The sequence below is a fragment of the Ixodes scapularis genome, unplaced genomic scaffold, assembly GCF_016920785.2.
Source record: "Ixodes scapularis isolate PalLabHiFi unplaced genomic scaffold, ASM1692078v2 PGA_scaffold0__279_contigs__length_252992795, whole genome shotgun sequence".
In the NCBI taxonomy this organism is placed as follows: Eukaryota; Metazoa; Arthropoda; class Arachnida; order Ixodida; family Ixodidae; genus Ixodes; species Ixodes scapularis.
In genome coordinates, this window is record NW_024609835.1 from 108,101,076 (window position 1) to 108,119,185 (window position 18,110).

At 44.2% G+C, this 18,110-nt stretch overlaps 1 protein-coding gene across 1 annotated transcript in view; it reads right to left on the reverse strand.

The window, feature by feature from the left end:
• Window positions 1-16,865, reverse strand: part of LOC8051489 (alpha-mannosidase 2) — a 62,652-nt gene extending 45,787 nt beyond the window's left edge. The window contains exons 1-7 of the mRNA XM_029993429.4: window positions 16,359-16,865; window positions 12,671-12,916; window positions 9,038-9,185; window positions 7,715-7,886; window positions 2,446-2,573; window positions 1,478-1,651; window positions 517-703 (exon numbers count right to left, since the gene is read on the reverse strand). Of these exons, the coding sequence (XP_029849289.2) occupies window positions 517-703; window positions 1,478-1,651; window positions 2,446-2,573; window positions 7,715-7,886; window positions 9,038-9,185; window positions 12,671-12,916; window positions 16,359-16,517 (1,214 nt within the window). The 5' untranslated portion in view covers window positions 16,518-16,865. The remainder of the gene's footprint in view (window positions 1-516; window positions 704-1,477; window positions 1,652-2,445; window positions 2,574-7,714; window positions 7,887-9,037; window positions 9,186-12,670; window positions 12,917-16,358) is intronic.
• Window positions 16,866-18,110: the final 1,245 nt, after the last annotated feature.

An 18,110-nucleotide genomic window follows, 5' to 3' on the forward strand; every position in this document is an offset into this window, starting at 1 on the left:
GACATTCTGGAATCAAAGCGAGCCGATGTTCTTCTCTATCGTCAAACGAGAAATGTACGGACTAATACGGAACTTGGTGGCAAGTGTTAAACCAAGCACCAAAACGTACGTAGAGATTGTTCGGCTGGTGCAGAATCACATCGACAAGACACCCAATCATACCCTACGCACGGCTCAACGTGACCACGAAGCATCAGAGATTCGCAGAAACACAAACTCCGGAGGGGTAAGCTGGGCAGAACGAAGCCAAAGCCTTACCAGTTATGATCTCGGTACGGCAATAGAGTTTTAGTAGACGATTTTTGCACTTGGATGACGGTACCCGAGAGCAATGTGGTGCCTGCATAAAGACGCCGGCAGAGTGTTGGGTGTCATTACCGAACTTAGTGGAACGATAGAATAAAACTCCCCATTAGCTCCAAGGACTGGGCATATGTGTGCCAATGGTGCACTGCTCTACAAGCATAATGTCTAACACTGCAGTCCCGAAGGGAGGTGCCAGGATCGGAGACTTGCCGTTCGGCGACGTTCTTGCTCGTGATCGGCACGGGGGGCACCTTCCAGGGGCAGTTGACAGCATTGCCCGGGAGACGCTTGAAGTCAAACTGGCAGCACACCTTGGGGTCCGGCCCGCACGTGTGGGGCACGTCGTAGCTATAGAAGGGCATCATGTGGCACAGGATGTCTGTCGTCCGGTTCTGGTCTGCCGAGAAAGAGGGATCCGGCGACGACGCGCGAGAGGCTGCAGAACGTGCCGTGCCACCCAGCAACTCTCGGCGGGGACGAGAAAGTAATTTAATTAAGGCAACAGCTTCGTAGCTTCTACGGTCTTCCAATTGTGGAGCCAGTGCCACCGATTACATGAACGTCTCGAGCAGGAAGTCTTAAGGTGTCTTCACACCGGCGGTGTGCAGCACTCGCATGATAACTTCCGCCGCTACAGCGAACATCACGGAAAAGAAACGACTCGTTTTGAGCAATTGCTAGCTGACCAGACTTTTTGCGATGCGATCTAGTCGTATCGCGCGAGTGCTCCAGATCGCCGGTATGAAAGCACCTTTAAAGAGCGCTTATTCAACACCCCCTAGAATACTCAAAGCGCGCGAACAGATTTCTCCAAGTAATGTCATTGCACTAGGATGGTGCCGAATCGGCAATTGGGCTCGAGCCCTGCACCGAGCGGCTTTTGACACATCAATTGCACACGAGGCCCAGCTGAACGCCGACACGGCACTTGCGTCCAGTTTGTGTCTGTGTTCAATCTTACAGCGACGATGCAAAAATTCTAGTGTACGGGTTTAGATTATTCGAGGTCAGGAGTTCTCAGGCCTTTCTACTTTGAGGAATCCGTGTTATCATCGATCGACGGCTGTGGAACTCCTCCCGGCCTTCGCGTTAGTGCAATAAAGCGGTACAGAAACCCAAAGTTTCTGGGAGCCCAGCTTGAGAGGCCACATTCCAAGTGGCATTGGCTCACCCCAGGGCTGCCTCCAGATGAACTCTACCGCCTTCTGGCTGGCCAGGAACTTCTTGACAGAGTAGTGCACTCTTTGCACCACCATGTTGTGGAAGCCCATGCGCTTCAGCAGGTACGCCATGGTCGGGGACAGCCCGAATGGGTCGATGGCCCAGCCGGTCTCCGGGTGCACCCCTGCGCGGAAACAGGTCCCTCACTCCGTGCACGTGGAAAAGAATGGAGAGAGAAACGAAGCCTGCAAAGTGCCTCGGTCCGACTATGACCACTCTGTCAGCCACACTTGGAGTAGCGGCACTCCATTCCCCTGATTTCGCTGCATCCGCCGCCAAATTGGTGCCTAGTGCAAAGCGGGTGCAATTAGCGATTGTTACTATCAAAGAACTTGACCCGCTTATTTAATGGCTCTAGGTCCGGCATGACATTGATTTGGAACAGCCTTCATCGAGTATAGCCATAAGGCTTTAGTTTCATATATGTGGTTAGACGACGATTGGCTCTTTATTAGTATCTTTTTTGCGGAGACAACCTGTGTTGAGCGTGCTCTCTGCAACGTAAAGCCTATCGCCTGGCACCACTTCGTAAGGCGTGACCTTTCTTTAGAAAGAGTTGTCCCTCTTTGTACATAGGCAATGCACATCATACTTTCTCATTGGGTATTGCTTTTGTTGAGCGCACTCCTTGCTCTGTGCTCTTAGGCAAGGCTTTGTTGTGGCATGTAATGGGCGTCGTCTATTTTTTCCTAGTCCCTTTTCGAGCAAAGCTGCTGAAGTCAACATACAAAGACAGTTGTCGACCAATGAAGTGCATCCTACTAGGACTCATTTCGCTAATGCGTTAGCAAGAAAGAGCCACCAATAAGCGTATAAATACTTGAGGTGAGTTCTGAAATCTACACCTCTTGAGTCCCACGCCTCCTTGCCCCCAACAGAGACCTGCAACTACGACAGAGTGATGCGACGGTTCCTCACCCAGATTCCGCTGCATCCACTGGTGACCTTCCACCAGCTGCTCCAGCATGGCAAAAACGTGCGTGTTGGCCTCGTCGTTCATCACCCAACCGCCCGTCACAATCTCCAGCTGGCCCCGCTTGATGTAGCTGTGCACAAAAACAAACCTTCCCTGAACCGACACAATGACACAACTAAATGAATAAAGTGCTAACACAAGGAATACCACCGTAAAGCATGACCCAAAAGAGACAAAATCTCAAGAGCACTGCTAGTAACATGAAGTTTCTGATTTAGGGGGCAACATCTTTCCAGTACAATATTGGTTCCAATTATACGGTCATAACTAAATCTACGAGCTCAAAGCACCCTAAAAAGCCCAAAATTACATTCATGCGCGGCAGATTTGCATATTAAAAAGTGAGAAAAGATCCCGACACTTACCGTTGGTGCAGAACAACAGATGACGCTACTGAACCTTGGCGAATATGGTCGAATGCACTTGACAGCCATTCGCAAGCAATGGGCTCCCGTGTGGACAAGCAGCTGACCAGTACCGCTTGTCCAACCGCGAACCCATCACTTGCAACTGGCTGACAAGCGCCATCCGTCGTTCAACCTAGAATCACTGAATGTTCCCAGAGTACCAAAACTCCCAGGCTCGAGGCGCCAACACAGTGCCTCCATCTTTCTTATTTACTGTGGTCACCACAAGCGTATAGAGAGCATGTTTTTGCGTAAAAACAAACGAAAAAAATTATAGAGCCCTTCCACTTCTTGTGAAGATGGAGGACCAGCGAAGCTGTTATCTTTACGACGTCTAGGACGATGCCTAGAGGACGACATCTAGGACGCCTAGGCGGACCTCAAGGGAGACTTCTAGTATGATTTCTAGGACGACCAACCTCGAGGACAACTTCTAGGACGACCTCCAAAATGACGTCTAGGATGACCTCCAGGGCTACTTCTAAGACGACCTCTCGGACGACTTCTAGGACGACCTTGAGGACGACTTCTAGGACGACCTCGAAGACCACTTCCAGGACGACCTCGAGGACGACTTCTAGAACGACCTCGAGAACGACTTCTAGAATAGGGATGCCGCGAACTTTTTTCGAACCAAAAATTCGCTGATCGAATCAAGCGGTTCGAAAGATTTCGAATTTTCGAACTTTCCATATCGAGAAATTCGACCGAAGTCGAATTTTCGAACTTGCTAAACTAAGAAGTTCGACGCTTTTCGAAATTTTGAACTTATTACGCTGCAAAATTCAATGCTTGTCGAACTTTCGAACTCGATAGACTAAAAAAATTAGACCATTTTCGAACTTTCGAATTTCTTGCACTAAAAAGTTCGAAGCTTTTCGAACTTCCTACTCTAAGGAATTCGATAATGTTCGAACTTTCGAACTTATTAATCTAAAGAATTCGAAAATTGTCGAACTTCCGACTCCTGAAAAGTCAAAAGTTCGACGAACTTCGAACTTTTAGGGTAAAAGTTCGAAGTGCGTCGAACTTCGAAAGACAGGCGGGCGGTTTCATTTGGATTTAAGCTGTGAGGTACATTCGTAATTTTTTTTTTCTCGCATTTTTACATGTGGCGACGCATTACTTGCGAAAGACAATGCCGTTTATTTCAATCGTCTGGCATGCTTGGTTTTAAAGAAATAGATTCCCGAAGGAGCGAGGAAGGACTACGGGTTTTCGACAATCGTCGTTTGTCCCATATTTGAAGCACGCTATAGCCGAAGATATTTATAGTAGAGATGTTAAACTTTTTAAGAATGATCTATGTATAGCCTAGGTAAGTGTGGTCTCAAGATATGATTATTATTCTTCAAGACGAGTTTCAAAGAAATATCCAAACATGTATCTATGGGCAATTATGCCCTAAACATGGTAATTTTTTTCGTCGAAATTGTTTGAGGTTTTGCATTTAAATTAACACCACAGACAGTAGATATCATTACCATCTGCAGAATACAAAATTAATGTGTATATTGTTATTTTCACGTTGAGGAATATATTAACTCAGGGAAAAAGATTTCTAATATTGTTCAAACTCGGCACGTCATATAGTATATATATATATATATATATATAAATTTTTTTTTTCATTTTACGTTTTTGGGACATGTTTCTTTTAGCCTGTACACATTTTGGTAGAAAAAACTTGCTATGTAGTTCTGGGCCTGTAAATATGCAAGAATACAACACTTCCGGTGGATTCTTGATAGTTTTTTTTCTTCCAGCCTTTTACTTTTTGCATTTATTGTTATGTTTATTTATTTATTTTTTACTAATGGCAGTTATTTAGGTCGGAAAGACATAGCTTTGAACTTCCGAACCACCGAGCATGTGACGAGTAGCGCCTTCTGACAACAAGTTCCTAACAATGACCATCTACACGATCTTTTATGCAGTGAAGAGCGACAGTAGCTATGGACCAACACGCGCCCCTGACGTCACGCAGCTGCGGTGGCGCTGCCGGACGCACTGCGCATGCGTGATGCTTCACTTCTCCCGAATTCGGTTTCTGCGCACGCGCAGTGCCCACACCTGGTGTGGGCAAACGCGGGCTTGTTTGTAAACAGTGCGTCGGTCTATACATATGCATAAATAATTTCAGATTAAAATAAGCTCAACCATGCCCTCTTTCCCCGTATTGTTTTCTTTTAACAGTCCGAAATATCCGGGGGGGAGGGGGGGGGGGGGGGGGGATGGAGAGACCATAGAGTTATAATAATGTACGCTAGAGGTTCAACTGGTGCTAGTGTGCTGTTGCAAAATGAAGCAGACAGCTAACAGTCCGAAATTCACTTCCGATATTGCATTTCTAGGGAAAAAAGCGACTGCATTTCCTCTCTGCGCTCGATTATAAGAGCAAATATCACGAATAAATCGTACCTACTATAGTCGGTTACAAGTCAAGAAGGTAGGAGAAGCTCCTCCCACAAGTGTGATGCGCCCGTTTCAAATCTCTCCGCAGTCGAAAGAAGAGTTCACTGGAAACGCTCCTTGTTCCGCTTCAATGGATTCCCACTTGTCTCCGATCCCACTTTTTAAGAAAGCGACCTTTGTATTCATCGGAGAGGGAACCGAGCCCCTGAAAGCAGCCTTTGTATCCATCGGGGGGGAAGCTAATCCCCGAAAGTCGCATTTGTTTCCGTCGGTGGGGGAGAACTCTAATCTCCCTCTCGTGGCTTCCACAATGCTAAGTCAAAGTCGGAAGATAAAGCAAATATGTACAGAAAGGCAAGACCCTCCTCGAGCGTTGGCCGCGATGTCACGGAAACGGTGGGACGCTATTGGATGCGGAGGTGGCGGAGGGATATCCGATTCCCTTTGAGGGGCATTTGCCGCTACCTTCTTAACCTGTAACCGACTATAGGCACATTGGAACATTTCCCAGACACGCAGATAAAATAATTGGTCAGTTACAGCGTTTTTATTTTAAAATCGTGGCATGAGAAACTGTACTAAACCGCCTCATACATGTATTTATGTGCACCGTCGGACACTGTTAGCGCGAACACGGCGTCAGCGCTTTCCAGCATGGGGGATATACGTGCCAAACGAACGAAGGACATGTGGAAAATGAAGAGAGACGGCAAGAACTACGCAGTAACACTGGATAAGTAACTCTGCTTGCAGACGATCACAATAAATTGAAAGTCACGCAATATAGTCCGATTTGCCATAAATAAGTACTGCTTTATTCTTTCTGCTCTTGAATATGTGCGAAGATGCTTGTTCTGGGTTCAAATCATTACCCGCACGCTCCAAATCTTTGCAAATAGGGGGAAGGAAGAGAACAGATGCCCGATAAAAACTGCCCAACACAGAAAATAATAAGAAAACACGCCTTTCGTAGCCCACATACCTTATTCTTTACGTTTCAAGCGTTTTTTTTTAACCACTCGGGAAGATGCACGACAGGCTCATTTTCACATAGTGAGAGGACAGGCATATTAGCAATATATAAGCTCCAACAGAATGCTGGCGAATTTCGAACACACTCTACATTTCTTTCGATCGTTATTTTGCTCAGAATCGTCGCTCGTTTTTACATACCTGCCATAGAACAGAGGTTTGGGCCTGAAATACAGCGAAGTTTAACATCGTTCAGTGGTCAAGAAAAAATGCTGTAACTAAAGCAATTACACTTTCAGAATATTAATAGAGGTACATTCTATTCGGTACAACCGAAATGACAAAAGTTATTCATGTTATTTGCCGGCGACGAGACTAAATTCACGCGCGTTTTCCCAGAGGAATACACAGGAAGACTGGAAAAGTAGACTGCATGCTGTCTCCTTCAATTTGCAACCGCAAGTCCCGTAGACACTAGCGCCAGCTGAGCCTCTAGCGTTTATTATAATAACTCTATGGGAGAGACTGGAGCCCTCCTTGGACTTGAAAGAAATTCGAAACCTCAGTTTTTTTGGGTTTTTTTCGTCGAATTTAGCGCTAATAGAGAATCGAAACCTTCGAACTTTTCAAACTTTATGTAGAAAGAAATTCGAAATATTCGAATATATTGAACTTTATGTCTATAAAAATTCGAAACGTTCGAAATTTTCGAATTTAAAATCCAAAGAAATTCGAAACAATCGAATCTCGATTTTGAAGTTAGGAAAATTCGACATCTTCGAATTTCTCCAACCTCCAGTAAAAGATATTCGAAATAATGGAATCCAAACTTTTAGAAACCGTGAAAGCTTCAAACTTTTCGAATTCGAAACTCCACGATTTTTGAAAGTTGTGAATTTTTCTAATTCGAATCTTTGTACAGTCAAAAATATCTAAATTTTTCGAAATCGAACATCAGTTCGGTTCGAAAATATCGAAACCTTTCGAAATCGAACCTCGGGTGGTTCGTGGCATCCCTATTCTAGAACGACCTCGAAGACTATGCCTCGAGATGATAACAAGGAATCAGGACCTCACTATCTAATAATGCCAAGGAAGACTGACTCACGCTGGTTGCCCCCTCTTTTTGTTATTTATTTATTCATACTTGCCACAACCAATGTGGAGTTTTCCACACATGAATGTAATTTAGAGTTTCTTAGGATGCTTGGAGCCCGTGAATTGAGTTATGACCATAAAGGGAGGATCTCAAAAATGGCCCTTTAGGCAACAAGCCGCACAACCATAAAATTCCATCATGTTGAGGATCTGTGCCACCTTAAAAGTCAACGTATATAGCACCAACCTACATGATTTGTGCAGTTCACTTTTTAGATGAGATTTTCGAGCAAGTGCCAGGACCACCAAGGTGACTCACCCACGAATCCTTGCTTTCATCTCTTCACTGAGCTCGTCAAACCACACCGAGAAGTAGGAGATCTCTGCCCAGATGAAACGCCGGGTGGCATTCACGCCCAACTTTACCGCCATATTGTCCAAGATCTTCTTTGTTTGGTCGTGGTAATACTTGTCGAATGTCTTGAGCCACCCTGAAGCCAAACGGAAGCTAGTTATTTAAAAATTTATGTCAAATCGCTAGGCAATTATGTGGCATACCTGAAACGTTCTAGCATCATAAACGTTTAGCGATACTCAGTTTTCAGAAGCCAGACGCCTAAGTTCACGACCCTCTTCATCAGATAGTTTAATGCATAACATGTGTACACTTGACAGTTGCTCCTAGAACAAAGCGATACTACCGCCAATCGGGCTGATAAACCTGACAATCTTCTAGAGCCTTTCATACTCTCGAGTTCCTCTCACTCAGGGTGCACAGGTGGTCGAGCTCCACCTCGCCTACCTCACTCCTCCTCGCTTACACCTCTGGTCACTTGACCTATTTGTTAACTGATCGGTGTTGAGCACCTCACTCCTCCTCTCCAACCCGTCAACCAATCAGTGTCGAGCCTCGTGGCCCCAGTTTTATCTGGGCTTTACGAAATGCCAAACGCCTAGCCAAAGAATGTTTCACGTTAACAGCACCTCAACTCACGGCAATGTGTAGTGATGTGCTGGAAAAACACTTGCTGAATAATCCAAACGGTCTGGGTTTGATTTTCGCCTGGTGCAAACGCTTTTTTACTGCAATGGCCTCTTCCCCCCCCTCAAAATCAATCCATGTCGAGGCTCACGGTCACGCTTTTATTTGGGCATCATGAAATACCAAACACCTAGCCACAGAATGTTCCATTTTAAAAAAAGACACTGTAAGGATAGCATGCTGCTGCACAGTGAAAGTAGCCTGCATGATACTGTGGGGCCCAAACGTGATGGTGCCCTGGGGAGATGCAAGTTATGAAATATAATCTAAGTACAAAGCAATATCTGTTGTAAATGAAAAAATATTGCCAAGTTTCATGTGGTCACTGTAATAGTTTCAGAGCTAACATAGTCCTAAAAAGTTACTGCCAGTTTACAAAATGAGAATTAAGAATGTTACTAAAAAACATTATTAGTATTTAAAAACCTAAGTTTGTTAGTCAAATGTCACTGAAAGAAAACCACGAACCGCCTTATAGGAAAGTTTCATGGTAAAACACTTGTGTCCCACTGCAGAAGATATTGTTTGCAAACTGCTGAAAATCTTTTCATGGTTGCTTCAACAAGAGCAGCTATCGTCCTGACAAATGGTTGGACGCACCTGGGTCGTTGTGGGAGTGTGGGACCACAAAAACCCTGAGCTTCCTGTCCCTCGACCACTGGTCCGGCTGGTACTGGAGGTCCCAGCCCTGCTTCCAGACTCCGCCATTGGGGTTGTCAAAGGCCAGCTTCTCGTACAGGTCGTACATCTGCGTGAGAGAGAAAGACGGTCTGAACAACTTGTTCATTGGTACTGAACAAACCGTCCACTGATTACTTAGTGTCAGATGAGGTTGGAAAACGAAGGTGCTCATTTTGCATGGCATGGATATGTTGAAACATGATATTGGCACTAGATAGTAGTATCGAAAACGGGCCATAGTTTATTTCTATTTTTGTCTTTAAACCAAGGAACTAAATGCTGTTCCATGTGCAATGAAGCAATAGGTTTTCCTGTAATTCCTGTCTTCACGCCGATGTTGCATAAATACACCTGGGATGCATTTTGTGCCTCGACGGCACAACCGTCATTGTACATAGTGTTTCTGAAAGAAGGCCCTGCTAAAGCTAAGCTTTGACCCTGTCATTTCGTGTCTCCCATTTTCCTCCCAACCAGGAGTTTGTCCTCTTTCCACCTGTTTCCAGCACATTCTTCCACAACAAGAGACTCACTCAACTCCTCCTAAGAGAAAAAAAGGCTGTAGTGCTGGATTTTGTATGTCGCCTATCAGGGGCCAGTGCAAAGCACAAATTTTAACTTTCCTGGCGTGGAGTGGGCAGGCGGTCAACTTGTATTGCGGGATTTCATTCAGGCTTGCAAGACATTTCTTAACTTTGTATTAAGTTTGGCGTTATGCCAGCATGTATCATACCCAACAAGATTAGGAATGAGGGCAACCACTTTGGATTCACATTTTAGCAACAGGAAGGGTCCAATATTGTCTATCTCTAGCATTCCTGGAATTAGTGACCACGAAATCGTAGTTGGAGGAACAACCAGCATACGTGAAACCAAGAAACCAAATCTACCTAAAAAGCCTTTTTTTTTTTTTACGAGCACAGAAGTTATGAGGATATTTCAAATGTGACTATTTTTCTGAGTTTAGAGAGCTCTCTCACCAACTTGACACTGAAACTCTTTGAAACCTTCCCAGAAATAAAGTAAACTCCTTAGTCAATGCATTCATCCCCTCCAAATAAATCAGTTCCAGTCGGCGTAGAATAGAGACAAGCCTTGAATGAACAGGAAATTGATTTCTTTGGTTAAAATAAAGAGGTGCACATACTTGAAATATTGTCAGAAAAAAATACATTTTCTCGTGTACAATTAAACATTTGAAATAAACACTTCAAAATGAAATCGCAAGAATGCAAACTTAAATTTTATGTGTCTCAGCGTGACAGACTGCAAACAAACACCAAAGAACTTTGGAAATATGTTAAGTAAAAAGACAATGCGCCTATCAGTATTCATTCAATTAATGATTGCGGTCAACTTGTAAAGAAAGAAGGTGAGAGAGGTACACTTTTCCATAATTATTTTAATTCTGTATTTTCATCTGTAGTTACCACCAAACATCAAACTTCTCATGAAGGGTTCCTAAAAAAAAGGAATGATGAAACTAAAATTTTTTATGACGGAATTTTGAATTTTGTAAACGGATTCAAGCTAGACAAAACTGCTGGTTGTGATGGCACACCCAATTGTGTTCTTTCATCATGTTCTGAAAACATCTCATCCTATTTAGAAGTCTTGCTTAAGGGGAGACACCCCCTAGGAGGGTCAACTCCTGAACCCTTGGCTTAATATTCATGAAATTTTCAGGGTAGGCTGGTGGTCATGCTAGAGGGTGCATAACAATATTTCAGGCCTGTCGGCCTTCCCTGTATTGCCATTATCAAACGATAGATTGACTAAAATGGAATTTATACCAAAAAGTGGAACGGAGAAAAATGTGTTCAAAATGCTCCAAACCCTACCTTTTCTTTAGCTGAGGTGAACAGAACATAATTTATTAAAAATTAACTATACAGTGTGAACTAGTGAAAATTTCTAAGAATACTCTCTGGATGCAGATGGATGGATGTAATTTTTCAAAATCAATATTTTTTGCAGAATTTTTTTTCTCTGGGTAGTGTCCCCCCTTAAAAAGTTCCTTTCAATTGGAAGGCTTTCTAGCCAGTGGAAAACAGAAAACATAGTAGCGATCATATATGGGTAAATTACTTTGAAAATGTAATTCAATTACAATTACTTTGCTTTAAAAGTAGTTTAACTGCAATTACTGCTACATGAAAAGAACTTAATTACAAATACAAATTACTTTTAAAAGGTAATGCAATTACTTTACAATTACTTAATTCTGAGAGTGACTCGACTTGGGCCATATAACTTTAAACGAGTTGTAAAAAATGCAATGTATTTGTTCATTCCTTGCCCCAATGTTTGAGGAGGCTTAAGCATCGCTGCACAAACGCCACATATTGTACTTTCCTTTTAAGAATTTTGTTAAATTCATGATTGAACTTGACAGTTTGGGGCAATGAAGTACTATGTTCTTATAATTTTAACAAATAATAATAAATTAGTTCCCATGCTGGAAGACGCCAGATCGCAATAGAAAAAATTGGGTTGATAGAGTTTTGTTAGCCCGGGAATAAAAATGCGACAATTAGTCATATCTGAATATTTTACAAGTATTATTATAAAACTAAAGTCCACACACGCTAATACGACTGCATTCACGTACAAACATTATGATATAGTAAATTATTTACATCGAGTTGAATTATAATGGCTCAGAAATATAGAAAAGTTGAATCGGGGCTTCCGAATCATTGGTGACAATATTCACAGGTGCGAGGTCAATCTTCGAAATGCTTATGCAAATAATATCCGAAGTAAAACCAACAGGAAATAAACTTGCAAATAATACGAAGATACAAATACGGCGACAGTACTGGAAAAAAGACCTATAAAAGTGGCCAAAAAAGAAAAAAAAGAACTTTATAGGCAATTAAAATTTCTAAGCGCGGTTGAAAGCTGAGGCTTAATTTTTTTTCTTTGAATATTTTGGCATGTAAACGCAACTGTTTTCTGCTCACTTTCCAGATGGCGCCACACGGCACTGCTGAAGTAGACTCCAAAGAAAATTGTCTCTCAGCCCGCAGTGTAAGCAACAAAACAACAAACAATGCAATACTATTTTTGTTGTGCGTGTCTATGGGTGCGAGTGTGTAACTGAGCGCTAGGCCGCTTGTGCGAGCGCTGAGGCTTTCAGAGAGGTTCCGTCGGCTCCACAAAGTCTCGCAAAAATAATTGAAAATTTTGCCTGAAATTTTGCAATTATTGATGCTAAAAAGTAATTAAAGCACAATTACATTTCCTTTTAGCAGAAAGTAATTAATTACAATTACAAATTACCAAGTAATTAAATTACAGTAATTAAATTACCGTGATTGAATTACTACTTAAGTATGGTAGCCATACATAAAAATGGCCCAAAAAGACAATGTTCAGAACTACATACCCCTTTCCCTCTGTATCTGCTCCAAAATAAAGGAATGCATAATCTACAACAATATATTTAATCACTTAAAAAAAAAAAAATAACTTGGTATATTTCTGCGCAACAGATTTAGAAAAGGATTTTCTCGCAACACAATGTGCGAAAGACAAAAGCGGCGCACTCACGTTGTAGTCGGTGCTGGCAGGTGGGAGCATGCCGAAGGCACAGTCCCCCGGCTGGGTGGGCACTGGCTGCCGGGTGGCATTGTGCAGCCAGAGCAGGTGCGGCTTGAGGGGAGCCTTCCAAGGGGCGTTGCCGCCAGTCCCTAGGAAGTTGAGCACCGTCTCTCGGATCTGGGTCAGCATGGCGTGGTTGTGGCGCAGCTCTCTCTCCAGGCGCTGCAGCCGCTGCTCCAGCGCCACCACATCCACCTGCGGGCGGAGGGTTGTGGCCGCAGGTCGGCAAGGTCTTTTAGCTTTTCACGACAGCCGCACATCGAGCATGAGTGAAGCCAATTATAAAATGTGCTTGCCCCCCCGAGGGATCCGGTTTTATGCATTTGTCTCAATGGACTTGAGTGCATTCAATCTGCCACTGCTTGGTTTGTCCTGGGGAGGTATGATCGCTTCTTGAGAGCAACAAAAATGAAGCGAGAGTTGGGCTGGGTTTCTTAGGAGAGGTGCATAGACGTCTCAGACTCTGGCTTTTCTAGTCGATTTATCGTAAACAGAAAGGAATTTCTGCTTCATTGTACTTAAAGTTGTCGCATTATACCTCACCTTGAGCAGACCACTCTTGCAAAGATCGGCCGTGTGCCGCCAGGGCGAATATTCTTAAACACTCACCTTTGTGCATACTACCGTAAAATACCACAGAAGTGCTCACATCGTTCGAGCGCCCACTATTAATATTTCCCAAACTTGGGAATTCTGCAAATTATACTTTAAGCACCCGATTTTACCAGACAAGCACCTCTGTCTAGGTTAACCCAGCTTTCAGTGAAAGTGGGGTAAGCACTCCCTTGGGATTTTAAGGAATACTGGAGTGGAATTCATTACCATTGGAAGCAGTGTGCTGCAAGAATGTCAATTTGTTTTATATTGCATTGTGACCCCCACATAATGTATGAGAGGCACTGGGGGGTTTTCTTGAATGAAGAGCAAAGAATGAATGAAGAGGAATGCCGCTATGCTCGGGGACAACTTTCTGCGGCATTTCAGAAGTGAATAGTGAGCGTTGTGGAGAACCTTTGGCTTTGCCTCCACATGCCCGGTGCCGAAGCCCACATTCCCCGCCGGTGTGAATACTCAGACTCCTCCATCGTCTCCAGTGCCGAAGCCGACAATCCCCGCCAGTCTGGGGCCTCTTGAACCCCGCCACGCAAATAGCACCGAAGATGGCATGCCCCGCTTGCCTACCGGTGAACATCCATTGAGGTTTGCGTTACAGGGCCGAGCCGGGATTTCTCGCCAGACAGGCGCTGTGGAGCTCGCCGGTGGCCTTATATAGGCATGAGAGTCTCGGTGTGAGCGAGAGGGGCAGGAGACAAAGGAGTCAGGCTGGCTATATAAGGATATAGCAGGCGGAGGCTGGGACAGTCCTCATTTGGGAGCTTCATTTGACGGTCTTCAGTTAGGAGTCTTAGAGGGACAGTCTCCATGGGGTCTCTTTCAAGAGCCCTCATCAGAGGTTTTGAGTAGAAAGTCTCGACTCACAGGTAGTCTTTAGTTAAGAGCTTTGATTCATAAAAAAAGCTGTTCAGCTGCCGCCGCCACCGGAGGGGAACGGGACTTGGGGCAATGGAATGTTAGTTGATAAACTGTTTGATTGAACTTGCTCTGTTGTGTGACTTCCTTGGGAACAACTGGAGCAAGGCTTGATCGAATAGGGTAGTATAGTATAAGGTGGGACAATCCCACAGCATGCGCAGCTTTGAAATGAAAATTACACCATCGATGTGGCAGCCTTTTCATGACCTGCGGAACTACTTTTTTTGGAAGTGTGTTGCACTCACGTCTGGAGAGCCGCTTCCAGCACATCAGTGACAATGAAATGGCATCCTTGCAGATTGGGCTAGCACATGCATGGTGCCTGGTTGAGTTTTTCCATTATTGCGACGTGTCATATGACCTGTCAGACGCTTGGTCGTGCATGTATATGGCACGGTCTGGCTCCCGTTTTGTGGCCCTTCCAAGCCATGAAAGGAGCCCCCCAAGGATGTCATTTTGCAATTACTGATGAGCTAGAAGCAGATGTCCAGGACTGGACGCAACAGTCTTCCAAAAAGTGGTTTTGGCAGGGTGTGAAAAGGCTGCTACACCGGGGGTGCAAGTGCGTTTGGCTCCAGGGGGAGTATGTGAAGAAGTGGACACATCCGTCAACCTCTAAGTAACTTATAACTGTAAAAAAAAGAAAAAAAGTGTAAATCAATTTGGTACATTTCTTAGACGAAGCTACATATGTCATGCTAGCAATCCCCATCTAATCGTTCTGATAATGATGGAATTAATATATCCAGTGACATCTTGGTGTTTCAGAAGAAAGTGGAAAGGATTTCTTTATTACATTTCGTTAAGTTTGGCCGTAGCCGTTGCGTCACTGTCCGCCCTGGCAAGATTTTTGGCCTCATTTTTTTTCTACAGAAAGGAACCTACGCTCTTTAATTTTACAAGATAAAACCGACCAGTAAAATACACTTCTGACGAAAAGTTTAGATTGCTGCGTGCAGGCACCGATTTTTATGGCCCCTTTTAGATCAAGCCTGGTTATTTTGGACACCTTATATATACACCAAACATATTTCAGCGTTTGATTTGTACACCAAAGGGAAGATTCATGGGCTGCTTTGGGTACACGTGAAAAGAAAAATGATCATAATTATTAATTGTGAAATCTGTTTTCTTTCATTCGTAGTCAACCGTGAAACCTGCATTCCTCCACTGTTAATGGATTGGGATATCACTGTCCTGTGTTGTGATAGGCTATGGTAAGAAAAAGAAAAGCTTTTATGTTACTTTATGTGTTGGGTGTACAGAATGCAGGCAGGATGACAAGCATGCCAAGAGTTGTTCGACTGCCAGACCTTCGCAAGAAATATATGTCGCGGGCATTAGGCTTTTAAAAAGACCAAAAGGAGCCGCCTTTTCGCGGTGTCATGAAGTAGTTACACAAATACGAACACACGATCGTGATTCATTGGTAGCAGCTGGTTCCCGCACACGTTCCATAAAATAGGGGCCCATAAAATGTTTCACTTTCACATTGTCTACAGAAAGAACAAAACAGTAGCTGACAGAAGTGATATTACGGTAGGTTTCAGCCAGTTAATTTTCAAGAGAAAATAAACTTTTATTCTGAGCATTCCAGCACGGCGGCCCGTGCCGGATGGAAGCTTTCAAGCTGCCACGATAAAACGACTACGACTACCTTAAAAAACTTAAAGAAATGTAATAAAGAAATCCTTTCCACTTTCTTCTGAAACACCAAGATGTCACTGGATATATTAATTCCATCAACCTATCAACCTCGTGAATAAAAAAAGGTAATTTTTCACTACTTTCTCCTATCACAAACCGGTGCTTAGGCCGCTTCCCACGACAGTTAAGGTTTTATTTGGAAGCAAGGGCAAAGCCACGTAACTTCTGGGCCATGTATTTTATCACTCCGGAAACAGAATTTAGCCAAAATTATGCGACCGGCACCCGCAGCGTGTTTGGCGCCGACTACGAAGGTGTTATGTGCCTCTGGTGCGTTCGGGGCTGTTTGTGTTCGCTCGCGCTTCTCGACCAACGCGCCCGACTTTTGCCAGCGCTCGGCGCCGTCGATGCGTAGAGTCTACTTGGTGCTTCGAACCGAGCACACTGCGAGACGTACCTTGCCTGGAGACCATCCTGCGAGTCCGGTGGCGCTGGGAAGGAGCCTGCTGAAGTAGATGTAGAAGCCCGTAAACCCGAGCAGAATGCAGGCGGCTACGATGCATGCCGCTGACCTCCGCACTTGCAGGATTGTGGTGCCGAACCTCAGTCGTATCATAGCTCCCGCGGCATGCCGTCCCTGAGAGGTTCCAAAAGCAGGGCAATAAGGGCCACCGTACGTAGACAGGCACCGCAAGGGCACGAGAAATCACGGCAATCCGCGTTCCCACTCATAGCAGCCCCACGCAGAAGCGAGGTCGGTCGGCACCACGCCGTCACTTTTCTTCACTGGCGGACGCCATGGGAGTATTCACGCTCACAAGCGGTGTGCGACCGCCTGATTAGAATGCGGAAATCGGACGCGTGGTTTTCATTGCTTTACGGGACTTCGTGGCACGGTACGACCACAACAAAATAAGCATTACAGCTGCTCCGCCGACATGTCCAAATAAAAAAAAAACGACACAAAAAACATCGACATTGATGCTACTCGAGCGCCACCTTGGTTTTCGCACGACAGCGTGACACCGAAAAATAAGTTAAATAACAAAAACACACTGTTCTTTGGCTGGCGCGCGTGAGCACGGCCGTTCAAAAGTTCAAAGCCGCACATATCACCGCAGATAAATAAATAAAACTAAACCAAGCTAGATTGGTAGAGAGCTAAAAAATATATATATATATATATATTTTTTTTTTTTTTTTTTTTTTAAGGCGAGTGAGGATTCTTTCGAACAGGAAGCACGCTTGATCTGGTTTCGTCCGTGCGAGTCGCTCGTTCGCGGACAGGAACAGGCTCTGCGAAACCGTGTGCGGCTTCCGCGTGTAAAAAATTTACCGACCTCCGACTTCGGCTTTTTTTTTTTTTTTCCCTTCTCGGTGTGTACATGAGTGTGAACTGGATGCCGACTCGACAGACACGACGTGATGAGCAGGCCGTAGAGTAGAACTGTAAACGTGGTTCTCAAATCGGGGTAGGGTGACCACCCGTCCCGCGACTCGCGGGACTGTCCCGCAGTGAGGGCTCGTGTCCCGCGTCCCGCAAGAAATTCCAAAATCTTCCAAATGTCCCGCATTTCACATTGTCGTAACATTCACTGCGCAAATTATGACGCTTCCGAAGAACGGGCAACGGGGAACCGCGGAGGTCGCTGATAAATGTGTCAATCTCGATGGTATGTCATTATCTTGCCAAGCACTGCGGGAAGCAACCGTCGTTCTTGCAGGAGCTTCACGCACATGCGCCGTTGTGCCATCTTCCCTTGATGGCAAAATATTGCGAGGGAAAATTGCTCGCCAGAAGCTGAAAAATAAACTATTGTAATTAGTTGCAAATCATACTGTATCATGCAAAAAATTGTTGTGGAAAGCCTTTTTTTTTTTTTTTTTTAGTGAAGACGGCTGCAGTAGTAAGAAGCCTGCAACTCACAACGGTCAAAAAACAATAAAAATAAGGTTTTAATTTTATGTAGGAGCATGTAAGCATCGACAGGAAACAATAAGCCGAAAAATATTTGCTTTTTGTTTTTGTTTCCTTTTGAGGCATTGGGTTCTAGTGCAGTCGATCTTTATGTTTTCAGCTCAGATACTTTAAATAAAATATTTACCATTACAAATAAACAAAAGTATATCACTGTGAGTGAAACTTATCTTAGTTTCATTGCCGCGTACAATTTTCAGGTGTATAACACGCTTTCGGACAGCACAGGAT